General features: G+C 39.9%; 1 protein-coding gene across 1 annotated transcript in view; it reads left to right on the top strand.

The window, feature by feature from the left end:
• Fat4 (FAT atypical cadherin 4) overlaps positions 1-27,798 on the top strand; it is a 152,373-nt gene that overhangs the window by 101,666 nt on the left and 22,909 nt on the right. Inside the window, 4 exon segments of the mRNA XM_048812032.1 lie at positions 5,559-5,739; positions 11,918-12,168; positions 14,035-18,384; positions 25,720-25,824. Of these exon segments, the coding sequence (XP_048667989.1) occupies positions 5,559-5,739; positions 11,918-12,168; positions 14,035-18,384; positions 25,720-25,824 (4,887 nt within the window).

Genomic DNA, 27,798 nt, shown 5'->3' on the forward strand with positions numbered 1-27,798 from the left:
GTGTGAGAGAGAGAGAGAGAGAGAGAGAGAGAGAGAGAGAGAGAGAGAGAGAGAATGTGTGCGCAAGCACAAGTGATTGTTTTTTGGACCATTTATAAAGTTCCATTCATGTGGCATTTTAAACCAGTATTTTCACATCTATGTACTTTACATACCCATAGTGTATATAAAATACGTAGATGCATTTGATGTCTATAATGTAAAAAAGATCCTTATACATTTACCCATGTTTATTTTATATCTATACATCTATACATATATACACTTGTATGCACATGTATCTTTATATAATACATATATTTTTACTAATTGAAAATTGAAATTCCTTCTGTCTTCTATGAATTGTACCTGGACTTTTGAATCATAATTGCATTTCTGATTTCTAATGTGAATGTCCGTGACACCCTTCAAATCTCTGTAATTACAAATTTCTGAGACCTTGACCTTGTGTTTATTTGTGCCTTCCATTCCTCTTATCGGTGCACTATCCTCCATCAAGGGTTTGGTGGTACATCCTCTCTCTCCTTTCTGGTTGCATCTGGTTTCCATAAATGATAGAACTGAACAATCTTGCCTCTTACACAGCTGCCTACATAATTCATCATTATCAGATCCACTCATGTGCACACGGCTCCTCCTGCTCTGAATCTCAGGGGATTCAGGATTAATCAGTACCTTCTGTTTATGAGTATCCTAGCTCCAAAATTCTGACCTTTATCACCAGTCTTGTTCTATGACCCCAGTCATAGGCTAAGGCCTGCATTCTCAAATTGAGTATTTCTAGAGGTGTTCAATTCTTTGAACTTGCAGTGATGTGGCCGCTAGACTAGATCCGTGTGTATAAAACTAAAGAAGTTAATACAGACCAACTACAAGGCCTAATGGTATTTATTATAGGATTTTATAAAGATCCTTTAAACAGAATTATTCCTGTTCTTGCCTAGTTTACAGATTAATAGAAGATATGACAGAAATATATTGATAATAATGTTAATAATGTAGATTCCAAGATCTGCAATAGAGTGGCATAGTTTTATCTGAGCTTAAAAGCTTAGAAAAGAATGCTTTAAGAATTCAAAATTGGTTCTTTTTTAACATTATAGCTGAATGTTTTTAAAAATGGTTAATTCTTTTAAAAAAATTAAACAGTGATACCTGTTTCATAGAATCTGTATATTAAATGTTGTATTACATTCATGAAATACTTATTCACTGATCTGGTATCAAATGAGAATGTGATTATATACACACACACACACACACATATTTCAATTTATATATAAATTGGTTTAGAGACAGTAATTGCTTTCAACATTTGACATATTGAAGGTGAGCATCCTAACAAGAAGAGACAACCCTAGGCAGGCAGGTGAATCGGTGGAGTCAGCAGAAAACTCTGAAGGGAATGAAGATGAAGGAATAGAAAACATCATGGGGCAGTTCCCACGGGATGCACCCGGGAAAATTCTGGGAAACAGAAACATGAGCACCCTGGATGATTTCTTCACAAAGTTAAAAGGAAGAATTAAAAAAGAAGAAAAGCAAACAAACTGAAAATCAAGGGCAGTGACATGGCTTCATCATTCACCAGCGCAAACAAAGAGATCCCACAGTCTTTGGTGGCCCGGGACTGGGGAATTGCATCCCTCATCTGGCAAGAAGAGTAGGAATGATACTTCTGTGAAATCGGGTGACATTCCCACTTTTCTCCCCTGCTTGCACTTTTCTGCCTACAGCTGACAAGCAATGATGTCCTCACATCATGCCTTTTGTCGACCAGTGAGAGGCTGGGGTGGCCGGAGGGTGTGGAAAAAGACTGGACTCGCTGAAAGTCCTCTGTGTCACCATCCTCTTTTCCTGACTCCTCCTAACTCAGAACATGCATCAGCAACAATATGTAGCTTGACAGACAAAGAAAGGGATCACATGCTCCTGACCAGTGAGTTAGTCATTTTATGTGGTTTTCCATATTGTGTGTCACCAGGCACTTAAAAATACCAAAGATAAATCCCTTGCTTAGCAGTTGCTGGGTCGTTTCTTAACAAGTTGAAGAGTGTGGATTAAAACGCAATGTGTTCATATCAGAGATACACAGATCTTCCTTAAAATCTCACAGTAAGTTTAAAGTTTTGCATTTGAAAATAATACAATGAGTCTTCCATAAAGCTGTGAAATTTTTGAGAACTGAATGTCTCATATCTATGCTACCAAGAAACTGAAGATGAATTGTGATTCAAAATGTTCTCCCCAATAATGTTATCATAGGACTTGGATGAAAGGTTTGAGAAGGGAAAAACCATCCCGAGAGCTATAAATATAGAAATCCATAAAATTAAAAATAGGGCTTTTATATGACAGCCAATCTCCTAGTGTTGTTTCTGAAACAAGTATGAGAGCAATAATGAGTAACAGAGAAGGCATTTTAACTATGTGCTAGGTAGCATCCAAGGCCTGGGTCATGAGCTGGTTGATGATTCCATTCCCCTCACTACCTCTTAGGGGTACATTCTATTCACTATTTCAGCTTCACATATGGAGACAGATTTAGAGGGTGGGAAAGGTATCCATGAGAGACCACAGAGCCCTGCCTCTTCCCTGTTCTTTGCCTCGGGACCTTGATTTAGTTACCCCGTCTCTCAATTCCTCACGTGCATCTGTCCTTCTAGCGCTTCTTTTGCCCAAATGTTTAGCTATTCTCTACATTTACTTTTTTATATGCAACCAGAAGGAGGACTACTCACGCTATTCAGATCATTAACTTTAATTTTGTAAATTGTATGTAATCAAATACATGCTCAAAGAATTTAGGCTAAACATTGGTCTTCAGCAGTGCGCTCTTGAATAATTATTTTAGCGGTAATATGGGGTTCATGAGAAATTGTAAATTTATGCCAAGACTCTTGGATCCAAAAGCCCACAGACTTGAACTGGTGAATAGCCAGAGTCCTCCCAGGTGGCCCTTTCTCCGCCTCCTGCCTGGTTTTGCTGTCAGCAATGCCAGGGGGCTGTGGGCTGGAGGACTCTCCAGGGTGCCTCCCAGGTGTCAGATCTGGGCTGCCCTCCTCAGTGGGTCTGTGGTATTGAACAAGTTACAAGTTCCACAGATAAAACTGATACTGTTGGTTTTGGGTGATGGTCCTGCTTCCCACAGGCTGGAGTTTGAACATTGGAGACGCACGCCAAGGCAGGCATATGAAGCAGGGTTTATTTAAAAAGGGGAAACATAGACTTCTCCCAGGAGGGAGAAGGGGCCATAGCTGTATCCTGGTATCCCAGGAAATGAGGTGTTCTGCCCTTTTTATATGTCCTAGGACTTCTTTGTTCTCCTGCCTCCCTCCCCCCACTTATCTTTCTCCTTCCTGGACAGGACTAGGCCCAGGAATGCTCGGTGGGAGGCCAAAGGTGAGCAGAAGGGGGAAGGGCAGGGTGGAGTAGACAAGGGCACTTTAACAACCTTATAGCTCCCTGTAGGGGGGAAATTCCTGGGAAGGTCACCTTGGCAACAGGTGGGAGCAGGGACAGGTAGATCCTTCAGGGGACAGTCTCCAACTCCCAGACTCACTCAAAATTGGCCTCCTAGATCCGACCTGGCTTGACTTACCTTTCTACACTGACTGCCTGTCTAAATCTGTCTTCAAAACAAAGATGACAGAGGTATTATCTGTAAAGATAAGTTGCAACCATTTATATTCACTTCTTGCACGCATCTCTAAGAACTCAATTACCGATATTAATATGCTGCATGAGATTTCTAAAGCCTCATTTGGAAATGTTTCTTCAGTGTTTATCTATTTTGGGGTGTGTAAGTAATATTTAGGATAATCTTACCATCAGTTATGATAAGTGACTATTGAAAAGGCAATTACATTATTTTTTTAAAGTTTTTAGTGAATTATAAATGTAACCAATACAGTGAGGGTTAATTTCATTTCCTATGATGTAAAATCAAACATTAATAAATAAGATTTCTATAGTTATGAATTTCAAAATATGATAATGACATGAAATGCTGTATGTAAAGTATCTTACTGAGAAAGATACACATGCACACACACACATGTATATATGTGTATGTGTGTGTGTGTGAGTGCAAACAATTACCAGCGTGCAACCTGAATTTAATTGCAGAAATATCCAGGAGATGTCATACTTCTTACAGTGTCCACCGTAAGTGTTCTTTATTTCACATAGAATTTGAGCTTCCTGTACAGAGCACAAAAGTAGAACAGTAAAATCAATGCATTACATGATTTTCTAGTGTTTTAATTTTTGTTTCTACACACCTGATCATAAAACCCGATTGGTACTATGCTATCAAGAATTACAATCTACAATCACAGGGAAAAAAAAGGTTGAATAGTGCTAAAGAAAGTATTAGTAAATTGCAAGATTATTAGAAAAAATAATACTCAAAGGTTATGAATCTCAACATCATTCTGTGATAATCAAGTTGCAGCTTTGAGATATAAGTTGAAGCTTATTTTATCCTATAATTCTATAAACTACTATTGATTAGTATGGACATAAATATTTTACAGATGAATGAATGAATGAGTGAATGATGGCTTTACTTAAGGTACTCTGAATAGGAAAATGGGTGGGACTTAACTTCATATAGAGGGAAATGACTTTATGGGAGGAAAAGCAATGTCTTATAGACAAAAAGGAGAATCTCTTGGGCCTGACTTATTTTAGATAAATGCAGTTAAATGGATCTTCCTTGTTTTTATTGGAAGAGTTAAAGTTTGAAAAATGGTTTTGAAAGCACAACCAAAGGAGATGATTCTGTGTTTAGATATGGGGACAGCCCACAAAATTCCAACCAAAGATGGTGTCTGATCTTCACCACAAAATGAGCTTGTTAAATCTTCTAGTTCAGATAGTGCCTCCAAATTCTTGTTAAATGTTGGGTTTTAACTCTGCTGATAATAGAACTAAAACAAGAAATTAAAGTGAATCATGTTAATTAATTGCAACCACTACATCAGATCATTAATCATAAGTGCAAGATTACAGTTTTGAGATATAATTCAAAGCTTATTTTATTCTATGGTTCTATAAACTAGTACCCATTAGTATGAACAAAGGGATTTAAATACCTTAGAGGCTCCGTGGATTTTTAGATGGTAGCAGGGAGAGGCACAAATAGGAATGCAGTATTTAACAGCCACATTCGTTTTTAACAGCCAGTGGATTACTCCAGGTCTCATTTTCACTGTTTTAATGTAACCAGAAATTGCTGGTAGTGTCTCTTTTGTGGCGTGAAAATGATACTATCGAGTTCTACATTGTTGAATCAGCACCTCTCAAATAGAATAAGTACATGGCACATGCTTTTCGTGCAGAATCAGTAGGAACAACGTCAAATTCTAGGTCATCAAAGAAAATATTTTTCTTATGATGAAACGTAAAGCCACTCTACGGCTTGTCTAACATATTCAGAAATTTTGCTTTGATGTTATCTAAATTCTCTCTCCTAGTTATGTCTAATTGTTGTCAAAATCATTCTGTTTGTCTTTTTTTTTTTAGCACTGAACTTGATTTTCTTGTCTTCCTAGGATCCCCTGCCTTGACGGGAACGGGAACAATCAATGTCATCGTAGATGACGTCAATGACAACGTCCCCACTTTTGCCAGTAAGATGTATTTCATATCAATTCCTGAAGATGCAGCAACTGGAACGGATGTCCTGTTGGTAAATGCCTCAGATGCTGATGCTTCAGCAAATGCGGTGATAAGGTCAGTACCTGGGACTTTGTAAATTTTGGTTATTTTCTCATTAAACACTAGTCTTTGGATTAAGTGTATATAATCTTTCTGGAAATTTCATACCAATGCATAGAGCTAGTCCTGCTTTCTATTGCTGAATAATCATCGCTACAATGAGGATTAAGACAATAACAAATGTTCTTATTCTTAGTAATCAGGCAGTAACAGAGAACAGCAGTGTGGACCCTTGTTCAGAGAGAAGGCGAGACAGCTGATCTGTAAGGTCCAGTTGATACAGCTTCATCCCCTTCTTCCCGGCCCAGGACAAAGGTGTGGAAGAAGATTCCTGCATTTTCTAGAAGTCCCAAAGACACAGATCATTTTTCACATGCCCCCTCTGTCAGCTGGTACTGTTCCAATTAGAGTGGGTTAAATCACAAGGAAAGCAGTGACTCAGAGGGACGAAGGAGGTCAGATCAGTTGTCAGTCCAGGGCACAAATAGTGGTACTGTGATGATTTCATCAATTATTCATTCATTTTTTGTTTGTTACTAATTTTCTTTTAACAAAGTCATCTTGGGAGCTGGGTAATCCTAGTGGCTCAGGAAACTGAGGCAGGAAGATGGCAAGTTCAAAGCCAGCCTCAGCCAAAGCGAGGTCAGTGAGGCCCTGACTCTAAATAAATTCAAAATAGGGCTGGGGGTGTGGCTCAGTGGTCAAGTGCACCCCAGTTCAATGCCTGGTAACAACAACAACAACAAAAAAACATCTTGGGAAACCGACTCTCCCTATTGGCAAGGATGGTATAGTGGGTAAGAGGGTCACAAGTATATAATAAATACTTATTGAATTGCTGATTTGAAGAAGAGTGCCAAGAAGAAAAGATTTCTATACTTTGAGGTAGGCAGCTAAACACAGATAGAGAAGAGTATTTCATCCAGTGTTGACCGCTTGAAGATGAGGCAGGACAGCACAGTGGAGAGCGACACAGAGCGTGGATTTGTAGACGGTGCCTTAGTCCATCTTGCAAGGCTAGGTGATCTCCAGCAGCAGAATTCACTGCTGCCTCCTCACTAACATGTCGCTGTGCTTCCAGAGGAGATGAAGGCCGGGTCCTCCCCTGAAGGAAGAGTAGGAGTGAGCCTACTCTGTCCAGCCCTTTCATTGTTTATTATTATTATTATTATTATTATTATTATTATTATTATTATTATTTGGCACCAGGGATTAAACCTAGGGGCTCATAATCACTGAGATGCATCCCTAGCCTTTTTTAATTTTTTATTTAGAATCAGGGTCTTGCTAAGTTGTTTAAATCCTCATTAAGCCGCTGAGGCTGGCCTTGAACTTTCAGTCCTCTTGCCTCAGCCTCCACAGTCGGCTGCAGCCCTTTTTTTTTTTTTTTTGTATCAGGGATTGAACTCAGGGGCACTCAGACCCTGAATCACACCCCCAGCCCTATTTTGTATTTTATTTAGAGACAGAGCCTCACTGAATTGCTTAGCACCTCACTGTTGCTGAAGCTGGCTTCGAACTCCTGATCCTCCTGTTTCAGCCTCCCAAGCCTTTGGGATTACAGGCATGCACCACTGTGCCTGGTGGCGCCATTCCTTTTATAAGGGACATTAACTCACCATGAAAGCTCCACTCTCCTGACAAACCACTTCCCAAACACCTCACCTCCAATAATATCACATTGGCCGCTAAGTTTTGACTTTTGAAAGACACATTTGAACCCTAGCAGATGGCTTCGGTAAGGACGTGACCTTTAAGTTAGTAGTAGTACAGCAGTGTGGCAGAACTGAGCCTTGTGTTTTATCTAAGAAGGACAGTGTATTTGGATCAGAGTGAGAAACAGGCCGGAGAAATGGGCAGGTGCCAGATCATCCCAGCCATTTTATTGCTCCTGGGACATGGTTAAAAACTAGGATTATAAGCTTATTTTTAGGTAGGAAACTATTGGATATATTTTAAAACCAAAAAATAAAAAAAAAACATAAAATTTCTGTATTTATATTGGATGGGTAAGGCAGAACTGTAGAGAGGGGCTCTATAAAGAAGCAAGATCCTTTCAGTAGTAATCAATACAGTGAATCAAACACAAGATGGACATTTCACCACCCAGATGGAGAAATGAAGATTGGGCAATAGATTAAGGGTATACATTTGATATTGACAGTGTAAAATGAAAGAGAGAAATCAGAACTGTCTTTACTAAGATCTTGCCTTGAACCCCAGAGCAGATTGGGCATCATTGACTGAGGTGGGTGGGACTGATGAGAAACAGATTTGGGGGATTCTGGAAGTTTCCATGTGAATATAACTTGAGGTAGCAATCATTCACAGCTAGGAAGTTGGAGACATGAGTGTGGAGCTAAGGAATAGCTTTGCAGATCTGGGAGTCATCAGTGTCTGAGGGACATTTAAACCAGGGAACCAGATTGAGAACACTTTAGGAGAGAGTGTATCAGGGGAAAGAGAGAGAGGCTGGGGAGTGTCACGGGAATTCTCCAAGGTAAAAAGGTGGATTTCAAAGGAAATGTCACCAAGCAGTTAAGGGTCTGGTCAGAGACACAGGAAGAAATCCAGGGCATAGAGGACATGTGCATGCGTTGTCAAAGGAAGAACAGCTGCATTCACACTGTGTTCCAGCAGGCTGGGGTTCACTAGAGAAGTGAATTCCTAGAGGCTCCTGGAGGCAAGTCATGGGGCACTGGGGAGTTTCTGACCATAGTCATGACTCTGTGCCTGCCTGGGTCATTGTGCTTAGCACCACCCTGAGAGTGGCAGGTACAACTTCTCCCTGGTTATGAACCTCAAAAGGCTAGTGAGTGTCCCATCCTTCATTTGTCCTACACCAAAGAATAAGAATAATCAAATCTATAACCTGAGATTCAGTTCAAAGTCTTCAGTTTAATGTAAGAGCAGATCCTGGAGTCAAATTGCACAGGATTGAATCCTGACTCCACTGTTATTAATTACATAGTATGTGCAAATTACCTAACACTTTTGGAGATCAACTTTTTTAAATCAGTGGACTAGCTATGCTAATAATACAACTGATTCTCTAGCAGATAAATTGAATTAATTAGGTCAACTATTCAGAATAGTTTCTCAGTACCTGTCATCCATATTGCTGTGGTCCATGGAAAATGCTTGACCCTCACTTGTCACCTGCAGTGCCCAGTGAATGTCTGATATTAACTTTGAAGAGATGTCTTATTCATGATAGTCTGAAAATCTGATAATTCATTATCTGTCACATAGAGAAAACTTCCTCTCAAGATAGCATATAGAATTCTGCCAGTCAGTAGTAGGATTTGTCTGAGATGTTGAAGTTCTTGGTATAAAGCTGAATATTCACAAAATTGATCTCTTCACCCATCTATCTGTTCATTTATCATTAGAATAAAAATGTTAAGATGATATGCTGTTTTCATCTAGTGTTGTGTGAAAATCCATTGAAAACTGCTATCCTATACTTTGAACCATAGTGATCAGTGTCAGATTGGTCCAGAAAATTTTTGTGCAAAAAGTATTCCACGCATTCTAATGGCACAATTTAAAACAAAAATCTTCACATAATGGTCACATCCCACATTTTGCAAAAGCTTGGCATACAGTCTGTGATGATATTGGGATAAAATACAGCAATGCATGAGTTGGTTCTCCTTGAATTAAATCAGTGTAACCAATACTACCTTGAATCACCTTGAAAGACTTCATTCTGGCTTTTGCCACCCGATGTGGCATTTTTCGCTCTCACTACGTTCCCTCAGTTGAACTTTACCTTCTTTATATTCTAAGTAATGGAACAAGAGCATGTTGAAGTTACAAAGGCAGAAGTTAAAACTCTAGATCTACCATTTGCAGGTTGTAAGTTTCTTTGTGTAACTATTTGAATCTCTTTTACATTCAGATTCCTCATCTATAAAAATCCTAAACGAAAACCAAACCGTCCGGGGTGTTTTGAGTTTTAAATGGCAGGATGTGTAAATAGCCCAAGAGTGTTCAGTACACACTGAGAAGTCGGGAACATGCGGGGATATTTAAAGAGCAGCTGAGACGTTTAACTGTTCAGAAGACAGAACAAGACCCAGTTTAATAAAGTTAATAAACCTCACACAGATTTGGTCTGGACTACAGAAGCAGAAAAGATCTCCTTGGGTAATGAGAACAGAACCAAGTCTCAAACAAGAGAGGCAGCCAAACCTGAGCACATGTGTCTCAGCCTCTATTCACAGAGCTGCCTGCCTTTCCTCCTTTTATCCTAGAAGGACAAATTTGCATGCCTGTGGCATTACAGAATCTCACATTCAAAATACGCTTCTCGTGCATTTTTGAACTTAACAAAGTCTAGAAAAAGAACACATATTAATATGACAATTTATGCTTTAATTTTCAAAACCTGAACCTGTTACTACATTTCAACAGACAACCATATGGACCGCAGCATGCACAGCAGCGTAAAGTAGTGCATACATGTTCATGGTACTGTTCCTTTCTTGTTTAGCTAAACCTGGGCCAGGGCCACCTTCGCCTTTCCGCACATTGCTCCTTCCTGACACATCCCGTTGCTGTATGCAAAACACCCAAATCCAAATTTGCACGTGTTTTCATCACTGGAAGTTTATTTTAATTTGTGACTGTTTGAGGGAACGAATCTTTGATTGAATCGTGATCTATGTTGTCATAGCTGTTAAGAAAGCTCACAGCAGAATGAATGGCTTCTTTTTCTTATTAAATTATTGGTAAGTTCCACATCCTCCCCAAAACAAGGAGGTTTCCAAAGTAAAATCGCACACTTCTCGTAATCCAGGTTTCTTCAAACTTCCAAAATTAAATAAATAAATAAATAACTTGAGTATTTTACAAGTCCTCAATTCCTAATTTTAAAGACTTCATCTATGAACCACTGATTTATTTATTGATTGATTGATTGATGAGGGGACTAGATATCACTCACTGTATATGTCAGTGACTAAACTTTACCAAGTATCTTTTTGGCTCCAAAAGACACAGTCAGTTCTGTTTTCAATCAGTCTCGATTCTGATATGTGGTTGTGTCAAAAGTATGTTAAAAATCTGAGAAATACCAACACTTTTTGATACCAATGTCATTACTCAATTAAATCCCTTCTTTAGTCTTTTCCTGTTTTGTTATAATTTATAGGATTCATATTCTTTAAATATCAACTCACAAATGGTTGATTATTATATTATATTAGCAGAATACAATGTGAAAACGTTTGTTTTAAACTGCGCATTATAGGCTAAATGCATACACCTCTGGCTTCGAGGTGTTTTTCCTCTCCTGTGATTTCTGTCAGACATTTCCTAAGGATTTGTTTATTTGGGTACAAGCCATAGAAACACAACTCCAGCAAGCTCCGTCCTTGTTGGTAGAAAAGGAAAATGTTTAAAAACCTATTCTCTTGCTACCTCCAACTGTCAGATTTGGGGGCTGCAGTCGGTTTCTGAACCTTCAGGTTGGGCGCTTCTCTTCACCGACCACTGGGACCCAGACAGCACCCGTAATGTGTGCAGATGGCTCCACTCTCCAAAGCCAGGGGGAGGCTGTTCTTAGTGGAACGTCCTGCCTCGTACCCAATCTGGTTAGCATCAAACTGTCCATGAAGATGTCATGCCTGTCTCAAAAGAGCAACACCACCATATGAGGAATGACAGAGGAGGGGATGGGCCACCAGGAAGGGCCCTGTGTAAACAGGCAGCTCTCTAGTTGTTGATAGCTAGCGGGTGTTAGGCACAGGGTTTTGTCTTTAAAGAATAAGCTCTGAGACTGATTTTCTGTCTTTTATCATGGCATATAGCAGAAAAATAATTTTAGGCTGATTTTTAAAATATTCATTTGTGATACTGACCTCTCAGCACAAGAGCAGGGCCCTGATTTACACTTTCAGGCTCATTTATTTAACACAGAAGTGCTCTGGGTTTATTCTGTGGGCTTGCATGGTTTGAGAGTCCTAAAAACCTTGCAGAGATCTCCTTGAGGTCATTGGCTATTGTACAAGAAAGATGTGATGTTCACATAAAATTTGAAAAATTTATCTTCTAGCCATATTCCTTTGTTGTTTTTCAGTCTTACTTGAAAAACATTTCACTGTGCTTCTGTCTTAGTTTTTAAATTACAGTAAGATGCTAGAGTATGTCAGTAAGAGTCATATGGTTGTCTCTGTCTCTGCTTTAGTTACAGCATCATGGGTGGCAACTCACAGTTCACCATCAACCCATCCACAGGACAGATCATCACAAGCGCCTTGCTGGACAGGGAAACGAAAGACAACTACACTTTGGTAGTGGTCGCCAGTGATGCTGGATCCTCGGAGGCTCTGTCCAGCTCCACCAGTGTGCTTGTCACTGTGACGGACGTCAACGACAATCCACCACGATTCCAACATCACCCATATGTCACCCATATCCCATCCCCAGTGCTTCCAGGTAATCAGTCCGATTCTGAGGTCACATGGACACATGCAAACTATACAGCGGATGTTTTCCGTGAATACACTTGTGTTATCTCTATACATATACATATTTCTGCTATAGCCTCATTTTGCAAATTCTTTAAATTTCAGGTTGTTTGGCTAATGAAATTGAAGAAGATTTGAACTCTATAAATTAACTTGTTTTTCCATACCAATTGTGGATAGGATTTTATAATTGCCACATCTTTCCTGTTACTATTTCTTAATATCCCTTGAACACTGCAAACAAGTTAGACATTATTTCACAGTCAAAGATGGCTCTCCCCTTTGGTACGATTAATGTATGAGCTGCCTAAGAGGAGGAACATTGTCTCTGTTTTTCACACCATATTCTCAGTACCTGAAACTTTATCTGAGAGGTAATAAGCATTTAAATATAATTGCTGGTTGGAAATAAACATTTTTGCTTCAGTTCTTCAAAGAATGTTTAAAAATGTCTAATGAATAAATGATTCTAAACAGTATTTATTTCTAAGATGTCATCTTGCTAGATGGAAGTCCCTCAGCCACTCAGCTTGTAGAGCCATTTATGAATCACATCCATATCGACAGTATGAACTAACCCTTCTGCTTCTCCTCCAAACTTGGTTTAGCATCATTTCTATTGGTAACAAATGGCCTATTATCTACAGAACTGCACAAATCTTATGTCATTTCTGATTTTTTTTAGATGAGCTTTCAAAAAGGAATAGGCACAAATACAGCTTATAATTCAATTTTCCTTGCTTAAAAATATTTTTAATTATAAGAAAAAAGTAAATGGATTCAATATTCCTCCTCTTAGTGATCTTTGATCTTCTGTAAACTTCAGAAAGTCTAATTGATACCAATTGAAAATATAAAATCCATAAATGTATGTGCCAACATTTTATCAAAAAGACATGTGAAAATTCAAATCATAAGTCCCTGATGAAGGTCTTTAGCTGAAATGATGGTGGCAGGCATGATTCTAATTATGTCCAATGTGCAGCAGGGTAGGACCATATCTCCCATGCAAAATGAGGTATGCCTACGCATCTTTTCTTCGTTAGACTTACTATAATTAATAGGAGTCACTTGTTTTTTTTTCTTATAAAAGACTTATTACTTTTGTCACAAACTCTTCTGTAGGGCTGTTTGGGAAGGATTTCTGAATGAGTATATTGAAAAAAATGTCCTTATGGAAATTTTTCTGCATCTTACCACTATAATCTGTTCAGTTGGCACTTACTCCAAACACCAAATTTTGGAATCCAAATTGAGCCCATCCTTCCTCAGTTTTTATTTCATAATACATTATAATTATTTTATTTATGCCTATATATGCACTCTTTTATCTCCATGTAATAGTAGCTCACAGATTAAAATAATTTTGCCATGAAACACTTGGTATAATGAATCAACAGTAATTTTTAAAACATATCCCTATTGTTGACAAGATCGCATACTTAGTAATTCAATGGTGTTTCACCACAAGGCAGAGCAAGGATGCTTCCTCATTGGGTAGAAGCTCAGCTCTTTGTAGAGCACACATATTATTGTGTTTGTTGGAATGTTGTATTACATACAAATTTTTCTCTTAGGAACCATGATTCTAAATGAGTATCCAGTTCTCTCCTGGAGTTTTTCTCAAAGGCACACTGAAAAATATTAATCCACCTGACTGTATGGGTTTTAGTGAGAACATTAAGCAGATTTGATTTGGGAACTTCAGATAAATTGAGGAGACACTGTTCTCTACTGTAGTCATATCAATCTAGTGTTTTAAATGCATTAACCTACTACAATGTGTTTTATCTGGGTTCCTCATGATTCTAACTATAAACTCCCTCTTTTCTAGGCTCCTTTGTCTTTGCGGTGACAGTCACAGATGCCGATATTGGACCCAATTCTGAGCTACATTATTCTCTTTCGGGTAGAAACTCTGAAAAGTTCCATATAGACCCACTGAGGGGAGCTATCATGGCAGCAGGACCACTCAACGGTGCTTCAGAAGTGACATTTTCCGTACACGTGAAGGACGGCGGTCCGTTTCCAAAGACAGACTCGACCACAGTGACTGTCAGATTTGTGAACAAGGTGGATTTCCCTAAAGTCAGAGCCAAGGAGCAGACGTTCATGTTTCCTGAAAACCAGCCAGTGGGCACTCTTGTCACCACCGTCACGGGATCCTCTTTGAGAGGAGAGACTTTGTCTTACTACATTGCAAGTGGGAATCTTGGCAATACTTTCCAAATTGATCAATTATCAGGACAAGTGTCCATTAGTCAATCTTTAGATTTTGAGAAAATTCAAAAATATGTTGTGTGGTTAGAGGCCAGAGATGGGGGTTTCCCTCCTTTCTCTTCTTATGAGAAACTTGACATAACCGTATTAGATGTCAATGATAATTCCCCAATTTTTAAAGAAGATCCATTTGTATCTGAAATATTAGAAAATCTTTCTCCCCGGAAAATACTTACTGTTTCAGCTGTGGACAAGGACAGTGGGCCAAATGGACAGTTAGATTATGAAATTGTCAATGGCAACCAAGAAAATAGTTTCAGCATCAATCATGTTACTGGTGAAATTAGAAGTATCCGTCCATTAGATAGAGAAAAAGTCTCTCGTTATGTGCTCACCATAAAGTCTTCAGACAAAGGGTCTCCTTCCCAGAGTACCTCGGTGAACGTCATCATCAACGTTCTAGACGAAAACGACAACGCCCCTCGCTTTTCTCAAATATTCAGTGCCCACATTCCCGAAAATTCCCCCTTAGGATACACGGTTACACGTGTCACCACCTCGGATGAGGACATTGGGGTAAATGCAATTAGTAGATATTCCATAATGGACACAAGCCTCCCGTTCAACATTAACCCCAGCACGGGAGATATCGTCGTCAGCAGACCTTTAAACAGGGAGGACACGGACCGCTACAGAATCCGCGTCTCTGCACATGATTCTGGGTGGACCGTAAGTACAGATGTCACAATATTTGTCACAGATATCAATGACAATGCTCCAAGATTTAGAAGACCCTCCTATTATTTGGACTGCCCTGAACTTCCTGAGATTGGCTCTAAAGTGACTCAGGTATCTGCCACAGATCCCGATGAGGGACCAAATGGACAAGTGTTTTATTTTATAAAGTCTCAGTCGGAGTACTTTAGGATTAATGCCACCACTGGAGAGATTTTCAATAAGCAAGTTTTAAAATACCAAAACATCAGTGGCTTCAGCAAAGTGAACATCAACAGGCACAGTTTTATAGTGACATCTTCAGACCGAGGTAATCCTCCCCTACTAAGTGAGACAACAGTCACCATCAACACGGTGGACAGTAATGACAACCCACCTCAATTTCTTAAAAATAAGTACTTTACTCCCGTCACCAAAAATGTTAAAGTTGGTACAAAGCTAATCAAAGTGACTGCAGTAGATGACAAAGATTTTGGGTTGAATTCTGAAGTGGAGTACTTCATTCCTAATGAAAATCATTTGGGCAAGTTTAAGTTGGACAATGACACTGGTTGGATTTCAGTAGCATCTTCCCTAATTTCCGACTTGAATCAAAACTTTTTGATCACCGTCATCGCGAAGGATAAAGGAAACCCTCCGCTTTCTTCCCAAGCCACTGTTCAAATAACCGTCACTGAGGAAAACTATCACACGCCCGAATTTTCTCAAAGCCACATGAGTGCAACCATCCCCGAGAGCCACAGGGTCGGGGCCGTCATCAGAACGGTTTCTGCAAGAGATGGAGACACAGCCATGAATGGAATGCTTAGGTACAGCATTTCCTCGGGAAACGAGGGGGGCACTTTTGCCATCAATTCCTCCACAGGTGTGTTAACATTGGCCAAGGCTCTCGATTACGAGCTGTGCCAGAAACATGAAATGACCATCAGTGCTACAGACGGGGGCTGGGTGGCGAGAACCGGGTACTGCAGTGTGACTGTCAATGTGATTGACGTGAACGACAACTCTCCGGTGTTCGCTCCTGATGAATACTTCCCCACTGTTCTCGAAAACGCCCCGAGTGGGACAACAGTCATCCACCTCAATGCAACAGACGCAGACTCCGGGGCCAATGCTGTGGTGGCGTACACCGTGCAGTCCTCTGATAGTGACCTCTTTGTCATTGACCCCAACACGGGGGTCATCACCACTCAGGGCTTCTTGGATTTTGAAACCAAGCAGAGCTACCACCTCACCGTAAAAGCCTTCAACGTCCCAGATGAAGAAAGGTGCAGCTTCGCCACCGTCAACGTACACCTGAAGGGGACAAATGAGTACGTGCCACGCTTTGTTTCCAAGCTTTACTACTTTGAAATCTCAGAAGCAGCTCCGAAGGGCACTGTTGTGGGAGAAGTGTTTGCCAGTGACCGTGACATGGGCACTGATGGGGAGGTGCATTACTTAATTTTTGGTAACAGTCGGAAGAAAGGTTTTCAGATCAATAAGAGGACCGGGCAGATTTATGTCTCTGGACTTCTTGATAGAGAAAAGGAAGAGCGGGTGTCCCTAAAGGTACTGGCCAAGAATTTTGGCAGCATTAGGGGTGCAGACATAGATGAGGTCACCGTGAATGTGACCGTGCTTGATGCCAACGACCCTCCAGTGTTTAGCTTAAGCACCTACCGCGTCCAGGTCAGCGAAGGGGTGCCCATAGGGACTCACGTGACCTTTGTCAGTGCCTTTGATTCCGACTCCATCCCCAGCTGGAGCCGGTTTTCTTATTTCATCGGCTCAGGGAATGAAAATGGTGCCTTTTCCATTAATCCACAGACAGGACAGATCACGGTCACTGCGGAGTTGGACCGGGAGTCCCTGCCCGTCTACAACCTCACGGTTCTGGCTGTCGACTCAGGGACTCCCTCGGCCACGGGAAGCGCCTCATTGCTAGTCACGCTGGAAGACATAAATGATAATGGGCCCGTGCTGACCCTCAGTGAGGGAGAGGTGATGGAAAACAAACGCCCCGGCACCCTGGTGATGACCCTTCAGTCCACGGACCCCGACCTCCCTCCCAATCAGGGCCCTTTTACCTACTACCTGCTCAGCACAGGTCCGGCCACCAACTACTTCAGTCTCAACACGGCTGGGGTTCTGAGCACAACCCGAGAGATCGACAGGGAGCAGATTGCCGACTTCTATCTGTCTGTGGTTACCAGGGACTCCGGGGTTCCTCAGATGTCTTCCACAGGCACTGTGCACATCACAGTCATAGACCAAAACGACAACCCTTCCCAGTCTCGCACGGTGGAGATATTTGTTAATTACTATGGCAATCTGTTTCCTGGGGGTGTCTTAGGCTCGGTGAAGCCCCAGGACCCCGATGTGCTGGACAGCTTCCACTGCTCCCTCACTGCTGGGGTTACCAGCCTCTTCAGCATTCCTGCGGGCACTTGCGACCTGAGTTCCCAGCCCAGGTCCATAGATGGCACGTTCGACCTGACGGTCCTTAGCAGTGACGGTGTTCACAGTGCAGTCACGAGCAGCATCCGCGTCTTCTTTGCAGGATTCTCCAATGCCACCGTGGACCACAGCATCTTGCTTTGCGTGGGCGTGCCGTCGGTGAAAGACTTCTTGACCAACCACTACCTTCACTTCCTGCGCATCGCCAGCTCACAGCTGACGGGCCTGGGGACTGCTGTGCAGCTCTACGGGGCCTACGAGGACAACAACAGAACGTTCCTTTTGGCAGCCGTGAAGCGAAGTGCTAATCAGTATGTGAATCCCAGTGGCGTAGCCACCTTCTTTGAGAGCATCAAAGAGATCCTGTTCCGGCAGAGTGGAGTGAAGGTGGAATCTGTGGACCATGACCCCTGCAGTCACGGTCCCTGCCAGAATGGAGGGAGCTGCCTGAGAAGACTGGCCGTGAGCCCGGTGCTCAGGAGCCAGGAGAGCCTGCCCGTCATCTTGGTGGCCAACGAGCCTCTGCAGCCCTTCCTCTGCAGGTGTCTGCCCGGATACACCGGCAGCTGGTGTGAGGTGGACGTGGATGAGTGCCTCCCAGCCCCTTGTCACAACGGTGGCACCTGTCACAACCTGGTGGGGGGGTTCTCATGCAGCTGCCCGGAAGGCTTCACTGGGAGGGCCTGCGAGAGGGACATCAATGAGTGCCTCCCCAGTCCTTGCAAGAACGGGGCCGTCTGCCAGAACTTCCCAGGGGGTTTCAACTGTGTTTGCAAAACTGGATACACAGGTAAGACAGCGTTTTACTATGTGTCTCCCAAAGCCTTTAGCCATGTCATGTATAACAGAACGTTACAGATCTTGTCATTTTCAATGTCTTTTCATAAAAATGAGCATGATCCCAACAAGCATTTTTAAGTTTTTGCTATTAGTCAGACTCTGTTCTAAGCACTTTGCATACATTTTGTTTATTTCTTGCAAGAAAACCTATAATGCAGAGATATTTCCCAACTTTTTCAGATAGGAAAGTCAAAGAAGAGAAAACTTAAGTGAGTTTTTGAAGGTGATCCAGTTAATTTGTAGCAGCGTCAAGTCTACACAGTGAATTCCGGTGCTTAATTCTTGCCCAGTGTCTCTTACAAGAATGGAAAGAAAGTATCTTCCTAAAAGAGTGTCATAAATTTTAAAGGAAAAAGTATATGTAAACCATAAGACCTGGGGCATTTCCTTCCCTAAATAATTGTTAACAATTATGGTTTAATATTTTATGACCTTTTAAAATCATTATAATATTTATTATTGAATGTGATCCACACTGTGAGAATACAGCAAAAGCCATGTATTTTTTTAAAGATTAAGTTTAAAATTAAAATGGCTTATTATTTCCAGTAATCCAGTACAAAACATAATTGGCTGATTTCTTATTGAGCCAAAAGAGAAAGAGACCGCACTGGAGCTTCATGTTTAGAAGTCATATTAGACATTAAGGAGCAGATTTGTTCAACTCCTTTTAAGCACCTGGTAGAAGGAAAGGCACAAGGGAAGAGCCCTGCTGGGTAACCATAAGTGATCATATGACATTCCACTGTGCTCAAGTTTAACTCTCCCTGATTTCTGAGTCCATCTTTTATTCACTTCTTTGAGAATAATACTCACTTCAAGGTGGCTCCATCTTCCTTAAAGGTATCTATCCATCCATCTTTCTAGCCATCTATCTATTTGTCTGTCTGTCTGTCCATCCATCCATCTACCCTCTGTCCATCTGTCTCTCTATGTGGCCATCTATCTATCTAGCCATCTATTTCTAGCACATTATTATCTCTCTTCCATCCATCTATTAGCTGATCAGTAGTTGGAATTTCTTCAAAAGTGAATGAATGTTATGCTGCTGATAAGTTTCAGGAGAATAAAATACCTACAATTTGCACATCATACAGTTCTAGGACATATGTAGATGTCTCTGAAATGCTTATAAAGACACAAATAATAGATACAACCAACATAGGTCTTAAAACAAGTTTGTAGATGTTTAGATGAATAAAATTTTTCAGAGATTTTTAAGAAACACATGTGGATATCATATTTTTCAAAGTGCCCACCTTGTGCATACTTATGGTTTTTTATTTGGAAAACTAAGTTTCTTGATGATGATGTAAAGCCTGTTGAAAAACACTGAAGTAGAGCATATAGGATTTGCCTTTTAGTTGCCTTTTAGCAAAGCACTGTACTTGGAATATAAATGAAGAAGAGACAGCAAGCATGTGTATGGAAAGGACAGGAGATGTGATAGAATCTGACTTGGCACAGCTTTGGAGAAGCCTCCCTGGATTTCCCCATCTGTAAAGTGGAAGTAGTCATCTAGGCTTCGGTTGTTCTAGTGAGGAAACACGGTGCTTGCTGACCTAGCCCCATGCCCAGCATCCAGTGGGCAGCAGTGCCAGTTGGCTTGGTGCGGTAGTGGTGATGGGGGGTGTGCCCTGGGATTCCAGAGACCTGAGGTCCCAGGAGCACAAGACAGGCTGCAGTTTGTCTTCAGGACCAAGGGTCACAGTGCCGTGCACATGCACTGCGTTCAGGATGTCTAGCAAACTTTTCTTTCTCTTTCCCGCCCCCAGGATGAGTTCCTGGGCTGAGAATTAGGCAGCAGTCTTTAAGGCTTCTTCATCCTACTGTAATCTAGGGCACTAACACACTTAGATTTAGAGTAAGAGCACGTTTAGTCCAAGGATGAAGGTGGTGTGATGCACCTTGTGTCCACAGGGAGCAGGGAAGTGGCTTTGCTGCCTGGAAGACACGGCAGGCTGACCTCTGTCTACACTAAGTGCTAGCGCCTCGATAAAGCCTTGCTTGTTGGAGGCTGTAGGAGTTCACATAGATTTTTGGCTATTGGAATTATTTCAAATCACTACCTTCCCATACTGTTTACTGTTGTGGGCTTCCACCTGCGTTTATGATTTTTACAGTCCCTAGAATTAATTACAAATCGGAGCTCCTCTGTCTCACACACACATACACACAGGCATTCACACACGTGCGCACACAAACGCCACTGCATATTCTGGGTGGTATTAGAAATTGTGCCAGAGACTGGAAGAGCTTGAGGCTCATGAAGTGATGTGATGGAGAGTCTTTGTGCCAAGAACCCCCAAAGGGAGGGGCCCCCTGTGAGCTGGATGCTGCGTGAGGCGTCCTGAGAGGGTGGAAGGCTTAAAGTGAAAATCATGGAACCAATAAGATTCGTGTCATCACAGTCACATTGACACCAGTGTGTTCCTCAAGTCTTTATTTTATCAAAGTTTATTTTCCAATGCAGTCAGTAGGCTATGCAGGCAATAAATATGAATTAGTATATTGTAATAAATAAGTATTTGGAGGGATTAAACATGTCTGAGGTTTCACATATTCTGAAAAATAGTGAGACTGTAACATATTCACTTTATGATTCCTTTATGTTTTGTCATTAAGAAAATTATCTTGTAATTTAACTTTCATACCACTAAGTGGGTTTTTGGTTAATGGCAACATAGGGCATTAGAAAGATGAATAAAGTTTATTATAGTAGAAAGCATGTAAAAAAGTAAATCATAGATTTTCAAAGATTGGAAAATACCCCAAATTACATTGATTGTCATATAATTACCTCAGTAAATCAAAAGAAAATATCTTCATAGTATCCACACCTGAGAATTCCCTGAGATCCTGGAGGAAGACACTAGTCTAACTTCAAGTTCATTATTTCTTTTCCTCTGCAAAGGGCAGTTCTTGAGATTAGAAAGCACCGTCACAGCTGTGCATTCCTGCTCCTAGCTTTCTGGCTCCCAGCACGCCTGGTCCTTCTCTCCCAAGGTGTGTGGTGTAGAGAGCACTTCTAAACCCGGCCTCTTGTGACATCCTTAGTTCATAGCCCTTCTGCCTTCCCATCACTCACACATCTGGATGCGGTTTGGGTGTGGTATTTGGAACAACGCCAGGGGTTCAATACCAAAGGAAGCTTTCCTGTGCTCTCAAGGAAGTCCTGAGGTTTCAGGGCGGGGTAGGATTTATGCACTCATCAATTTTACACCATCTGACAGTATAAATAGTAATATTTGCAGATGTAAAATGGTATACACGGGCTGTTGCACAATAATTTTCTTGAGAAACTTGACAAATATTTGCTTTCATGAAGATGGAAGGAGTAACTAAGAGTCACTGTGAAATTACTACAATCATATGGATATCACTGATGAGCATATGAGGAGAAAACCATAGAATGTAAAAGCCCCTTAGTGAATAGATATGAAACTTTCTTTGAAATACAGAAGAATGGCTCCTGTAGCAGGATAAAGAGCTCAGGTTTTGTTTGGGTTTTATCTCCAGGAGTGAGATTAGGCAGCTCACTTGGGTGACATGTTGCCTTATTAGGGCATCCCTGTCTTAGTGTCTTAGGTTCCAGTAGATGAAGCACCTCATACTTCGGCAGAAAATAAGCACGTGTTTATACGTAAGCTTCTCATGAATACCATGTGGTCATCTATAGGCTCCTTGGGTATGCTTTTAAGTACAAAGTTAAAATAAACGTTTTGTTTTTGCTTTTGTTACTGGAAACCCTTATTCAAACATGGGAGGCCATGGCTTTTATTTTGATGTAAAAACCATAACGGTATCAGTTAGGACATTTAGATGAACTATCTTGATATAATGCCTTTTACAATAAGGAGAAATATTTGCAGATTATGCAAAAATAACTGCTTTCTGCTAAAATCGCTTTAAAAGTTAATACGCATAAATATTCAGAATGACTTGCACAAATCTGCTATAGAATCATGTTTGTGAATAAAGTAATGAGATATAAAATGGACTTTGATAGTTGCTGCTAAGGCCCTCTTCTGCTATCCATGCCAAGCAGTTTAGTATCCATGCCAATTGATGAATGGCAAAGCCATGAGACTAGTTCCTTCTTCTAAATAGTTACTATGACAGTAAACATATTGTAACAGAAAAAAAAAAAATCCTTGCTTTCGTGAGGCCAGTAGGTCTGGGTTGCTATCAGTAAACTTCAGGCCTCAAGGCACTGACAAGTACTGTTAATTGACCTGTAGCTCTAATTAAGTTAATGATCCCAGAATGTGTTTCCCAGTGCTGCAATCTGCAGACTATTGCACCAGTAAAATTAGGATATACCAGTAAAATTAGGATATACTTTTCTCAAAAGAAAAAAAATTATCTTTTAATAACAATTTAAATTAAAACATTACATGTTCAAATTGTGACTTTGAATCTAAATATCAAGCATGGAAAACTCTTTGAGATCATAAATCGTAAAATAATTTTTACTCATTAAATGGAGAACTCAAAATAAGACTTTGAATGGTAAACAATTTGCATACTCTAACACCAACAAATAAGACTGTTTTCTGAATTCAACAACATTTTCCTCTCTTTAGCCCCTAACAACACATTTTGTTTTTGACAACTATCTTCTAAGAAAAAAAAATTTAAAACTCTTCTAAAATGATAAATAAAAGGTTGAATTTGTTTTCTTGCAACAATTTCTATGTCTATCATGTATTTGAAGAATCAGATTCCATTGAGAATTTGAGTGTTAAAAGAATTTTTTTCTCAAAGCTAATATTTTCTTAGTTTATAACTTCTTTTGTTACTTCTGAAGTCACTGGATATTTTTTTAACACACGAGTGAGTCTTATTTATTTCAAGATAAGTTTTGAACTAACTTCAGTGACCTATAGTATATGTTTATATTGAACTTCTATCTATAAAATATCACATTGTAAGGAGTAAATAAGATAATTAATTTAGGTAAATTACATACAAAACCACCTAAATTTATTTTGCTGTTATTTAAATTAGAAATTTAAATGATAGCATTTCCAACAGGACTCAAAAAAGAGTGGATCTCCACAGGAGGTGTGACTTGGGTTTCCACCCTCTTTTACTCAGACAGCACAGGCACCCGAGCACTGGACTCCACACACGTGGCAGTCCACCCCTAAGTGGCTGACCTTGGCTTCTCTTTGCCAGTCTGTGGGAAGTGAAGTTGGAAATTGTGAAATTCACCAATGGCCATGATACGAAGGTCATCTTGAATATGCCATAAGATATATGAATCTCTGTGTATAACATTGCTTTTAAAACCACTCTAGAAGAAGTTTTGAGGAAAACAAGGGGAAAATAGAAGGTAAAACTGTACTTATTCCAGTTGCATATGTGAAAATTATGTACATTTTTAAAGTGAGAAAAAAAAAGGAAGGAGTGGGTTGTGACTTTCTTGATGGCAAATTCATAGTAAAAAGTACAGTCAGCGGGTCTTATTTATTTTCTATTGGGCAACAATGGTGTTGTATTAAGAAAAGTGTGTAACTCTAAAATGGCCCGTACCACGTCCAGTTGGGAGACACCAGAGGAGGGGATCTGCTATAAAACAGCCCCTAGCGTGTGTGGAATTGTGCATACACTTATGGTAAAGTCGCCTGGCCTGACACTTTATTGTAGCACGGCTGCAGTACTCAAGACCTAATTTGTGTGCCTCTAAATTAGCACTTGGTTATTCTTATGTTCTCTCCTTAGAATAGCAAAGTATTTTGAAATTTTTTTAGCTCAGTGTTTTGCCTTGTAAGGAGGCTACCGATTATATTTATAAAGGAAAAAATGTTGTGTTTCTGATTCTGTGATGTACAGAAATGGGCTTAGTTAGCATTGTCGTGAGGTCTGACTCATGTGTAATTTCAGACCAGAACAACTGTGGCTATATAATCAAGCCCCAAATGCAAAACTAAGTTAAACAAAAGCTTTGACTCTGTTTTCACTGAAGCTGTTATGATGAAATTCATCATCTGTGCTCAACACTAAGTCTAGATGTACAGAGAAAGTATATGTAACTTCATGAGGAATACAAAATAAGCATCAATGGACGCAATCATGTTTGGAAGTAGAAAAGAGCTTCACAGAAACCGACAGTGGTAACTGAATCCCTGTTAACCAAGGGGAATTAACTAAAAACTGTAACTCCTCTCTGGTTTTTGAAATTGGGAATCTAGAGACGATTCTGATGAGTATATTAACATATTAAATAATTTAAAGTCAAGGACGCTGGTATTAGAACACATTTTAGTTTATATTTTAAAAGAAACAACAACAAAAATCTAATAGGACTTCCACTATCAGTTTTATTTGCCAAGTGATAAAATATTCAATCACAGCTTGGACAACCTAAGTATTTAAGCAGAGATTTACAACTTCTTGGGCAAGGTGTGAGCCTCTCAGGGCTTCATCACCATCCCATTTAAGTGTCCCTGTTTCTTTTGTGTGGCTGGACCCCACTTTGGGATGGAAACACCACGGGCTCCTTCGCTTGGTGCTGTGACTTCTCCGTTCACTATCATGCTGTTGATGAAAGCACTCAGTCAATGCTAATTGATCTGATTTAACAAGAGAGTATGAGAAAGTCTTTGTACACTGAAAAGTATGTTGCTGAGGTGTTATTGTTTCAGAAAAAATACAAAGTATATATATTCTAGTCAGGAATATTAATAAGTATTTCCAAATGTGTTTGAGGTGTTTTCTTAGTTTTCTCCTTCACAAAAGGGATGTTTCTTGAGAGTGGATAAGATTAATTCCTAACTTGACAAGCTAAATGAAATCAATTCTTACCTTTGACAAATGTGAGTCAAAGGATCTTCAGAGTGAAAAGAATACTGTTTATGTTTCAACTGTCCATCTATAAAATGAGAAAGATGAGGGAGGTCCAGAAAGAAAATTGATTCGGCAGAAGCATTTCTGTGTTCACTATGTTGTTTTGCTGAAAAAACAGATTTTTCTCTAAGTTGATTATGTGAATTATTTTCTAAATATTATAATGCACATCTTTACAATAAGACAGCAAAATAAGATTTTGAACCCTAAGTCTTCATCTCAGTATCCTCATGTCAGGTAAAATGCTCCTCTTTTTCTTCCAGATATGGTTTCTCAGGATAGATTTTTTTATTTACAGTAATAGTATAATGCTATTAAAATAGTCAAGTGTCAGATTTTGTTTTTCAGGGTAAATTTTTATATACAGTTATCTTATAGTGCTGTTAACATATGCATGTGTAAGATTTCTCTTACCGAGTTTGGTCCATTTTAGGGAAAATGTGTGAATCATCAGTCAACTACTGTGAATGCAGTCCCTGTTTTAACGGTGGCTCCTGCCACAGTGGAGTGGATTCCTATTATTGCCATTGTCCATTTGGTGAGTATAATTTATATCAGATATCGGTCTATTTTAGCACAAAGTTTAGCAATTTTGTCTTACTATGGTTATGAGTGATTAAGAAAACATTGTTTTGAACAAGTTATAGTAAAATAAAATCTTAAAGTTTTAACACTTAAAAATTTACTGTGGAAATCCTTGATCAGTGCTGCCTCCCCAGAGCATTTCGTAAATATATATGATGCCTTCCTGTTAGCCTAGACTTTATTAAGTGAAAAATTCTTTAATGCTATTTGACATCATTTTTAATTTCAGAACTCTAAGGACAGTCAAAATGTGTTTTTTCTTGTTTTAATTTTTTTCTTTCGCATTAATTAGTTACTTCTGTTAGAAGGATTTAGAAGCTAGAAATGCAGTTCTCATGCTAGATGTTTTGTGGATAATACTGCACAGCTAAATTCAAACCAATGTGTTCTCTTCTGGAAGAAAGTTGGTAAGAAGTCTTTGCACATGTACTTATTTACTCTCCTTAGTGAAGGGATGATGGAGTGGATTCCTTCCAGGGTTACCTTCATGTTTCACAGCACTGGGTCACCCCAGGCTGTGAGAACAGCTCTGGAGGAGGTCTTTACGTTAATTTAATTTCATAAGTTTGTGATTATTTCATTTATTTAAAGGCTACTTTGTCTTATAACATAGACTCCATCTCCAGATTATTGTCTTTTCTTATGTAAGAGACAAAAAATATTTTTCTGATCTTTCCTTGTACATTTTATGAGACTAAATGGATGTAACAGGTGAAGCCTGATTTACGAAAAAGAATGGAACTACAGTTTCCAGTAACCAGTAAGCTGTATTGTTCCATACGTCTATCTACTTTCTTTTTAATCAAGCACAACATTAAAAGAGTGATAAAGAGAAGCAAAATATAAAAACTTAATTATGAGCCATGCATTTCACCAATGATTCTGCAGCCCAGAAATTGAGTAACTAGCCTCAAATCAGAACAATGATACTGAGGTACAACTGCCCCAAGATGGCATCGTGATTAGAACACAAATAATATTTTTGGCCCAAGGGGACAGACCATGGGAAACACAGACAAAACCTGAAGCCAGATCTATTGATTTATAAACTTCCTCTCAGATTCTTGATGCTCCCAGTGATACTTACGAATTAGTAAAAGGGTGTATCAAGGTTGAAATAACCAAGACTTTAGACCTCCTGAAAACTCCTTTATTTCTCTCAATAGTCAGTCTCTCTCTCTCTCTCTCTCTCTGATGCTGGGCTTTGAACCTGGCCTCCTGCAGTGGTCTTAGCTTCCCACATGGTGCTCCTTTCTTTAGATAGCAACAGTCAGATTTCATTTTCATTGTAATGAAAGAACAAGGAATTGGAGTGGAAAGAGGACAGTGATTCTCAGTGAATGAACAGAGACGTTTAACATGTAGGAAGTCCTTTACATTCTAATGTGAGGATCTGAGACAGTTAGTTCCAAACAGGAACAAATTGTTGCTGTGGGTCCTTGCCCTTGCTACCTGTGGGGTAAAGTGCTATGGAATCCAAAGGGACCTTCACCTTGCCCTGCCCTATCCCCAGGGAGGCAGGAACAGCCCCAAACCAACCAAAACAGATGCGGAGGACTTGCAACTGACAGTGGGATTCCCTTCTCCTTCCAGGGGCAAAACATAAGCACACTTAAATTTAGACGTTGTCAGCTGACAACATGAGCACTTATAAAAGAAAACAAAATGAAACAAACCACCAAAAAGTAAATTTGAGATTACAAAAAAAAAAAAATGAATTCAAAGGAGAAAAGTATTTTCCTTCTCAAGAAAATGTGGGTGATAAAATGGCAGTTGGAATGCCTCCAACAAAACCCTGGAGGTGGCTCCACATGCATCCTATAAAACATCAGGTGTGATTTTGAAGTTGGAAAAAACATTTCACTGTCTATCTTCTCATCAGGAAAAGATTTGCTGTTTATATTTTTGAAAAAAAATTATATATATA

Source organism: Marmota marmota, unplaced genomic scaffold (assembly GCF_001458135.2).
Source record: "Marmota marmota marmota unplaced genomic scaffold, marMar, whole genome shotgun sequence".
Taxonomy (NCBI): Eukaryota; Metazoa; Chordata; class Mammalia; order Rodentia; family Sciuridae; genus Marmota; species Marmota marmota.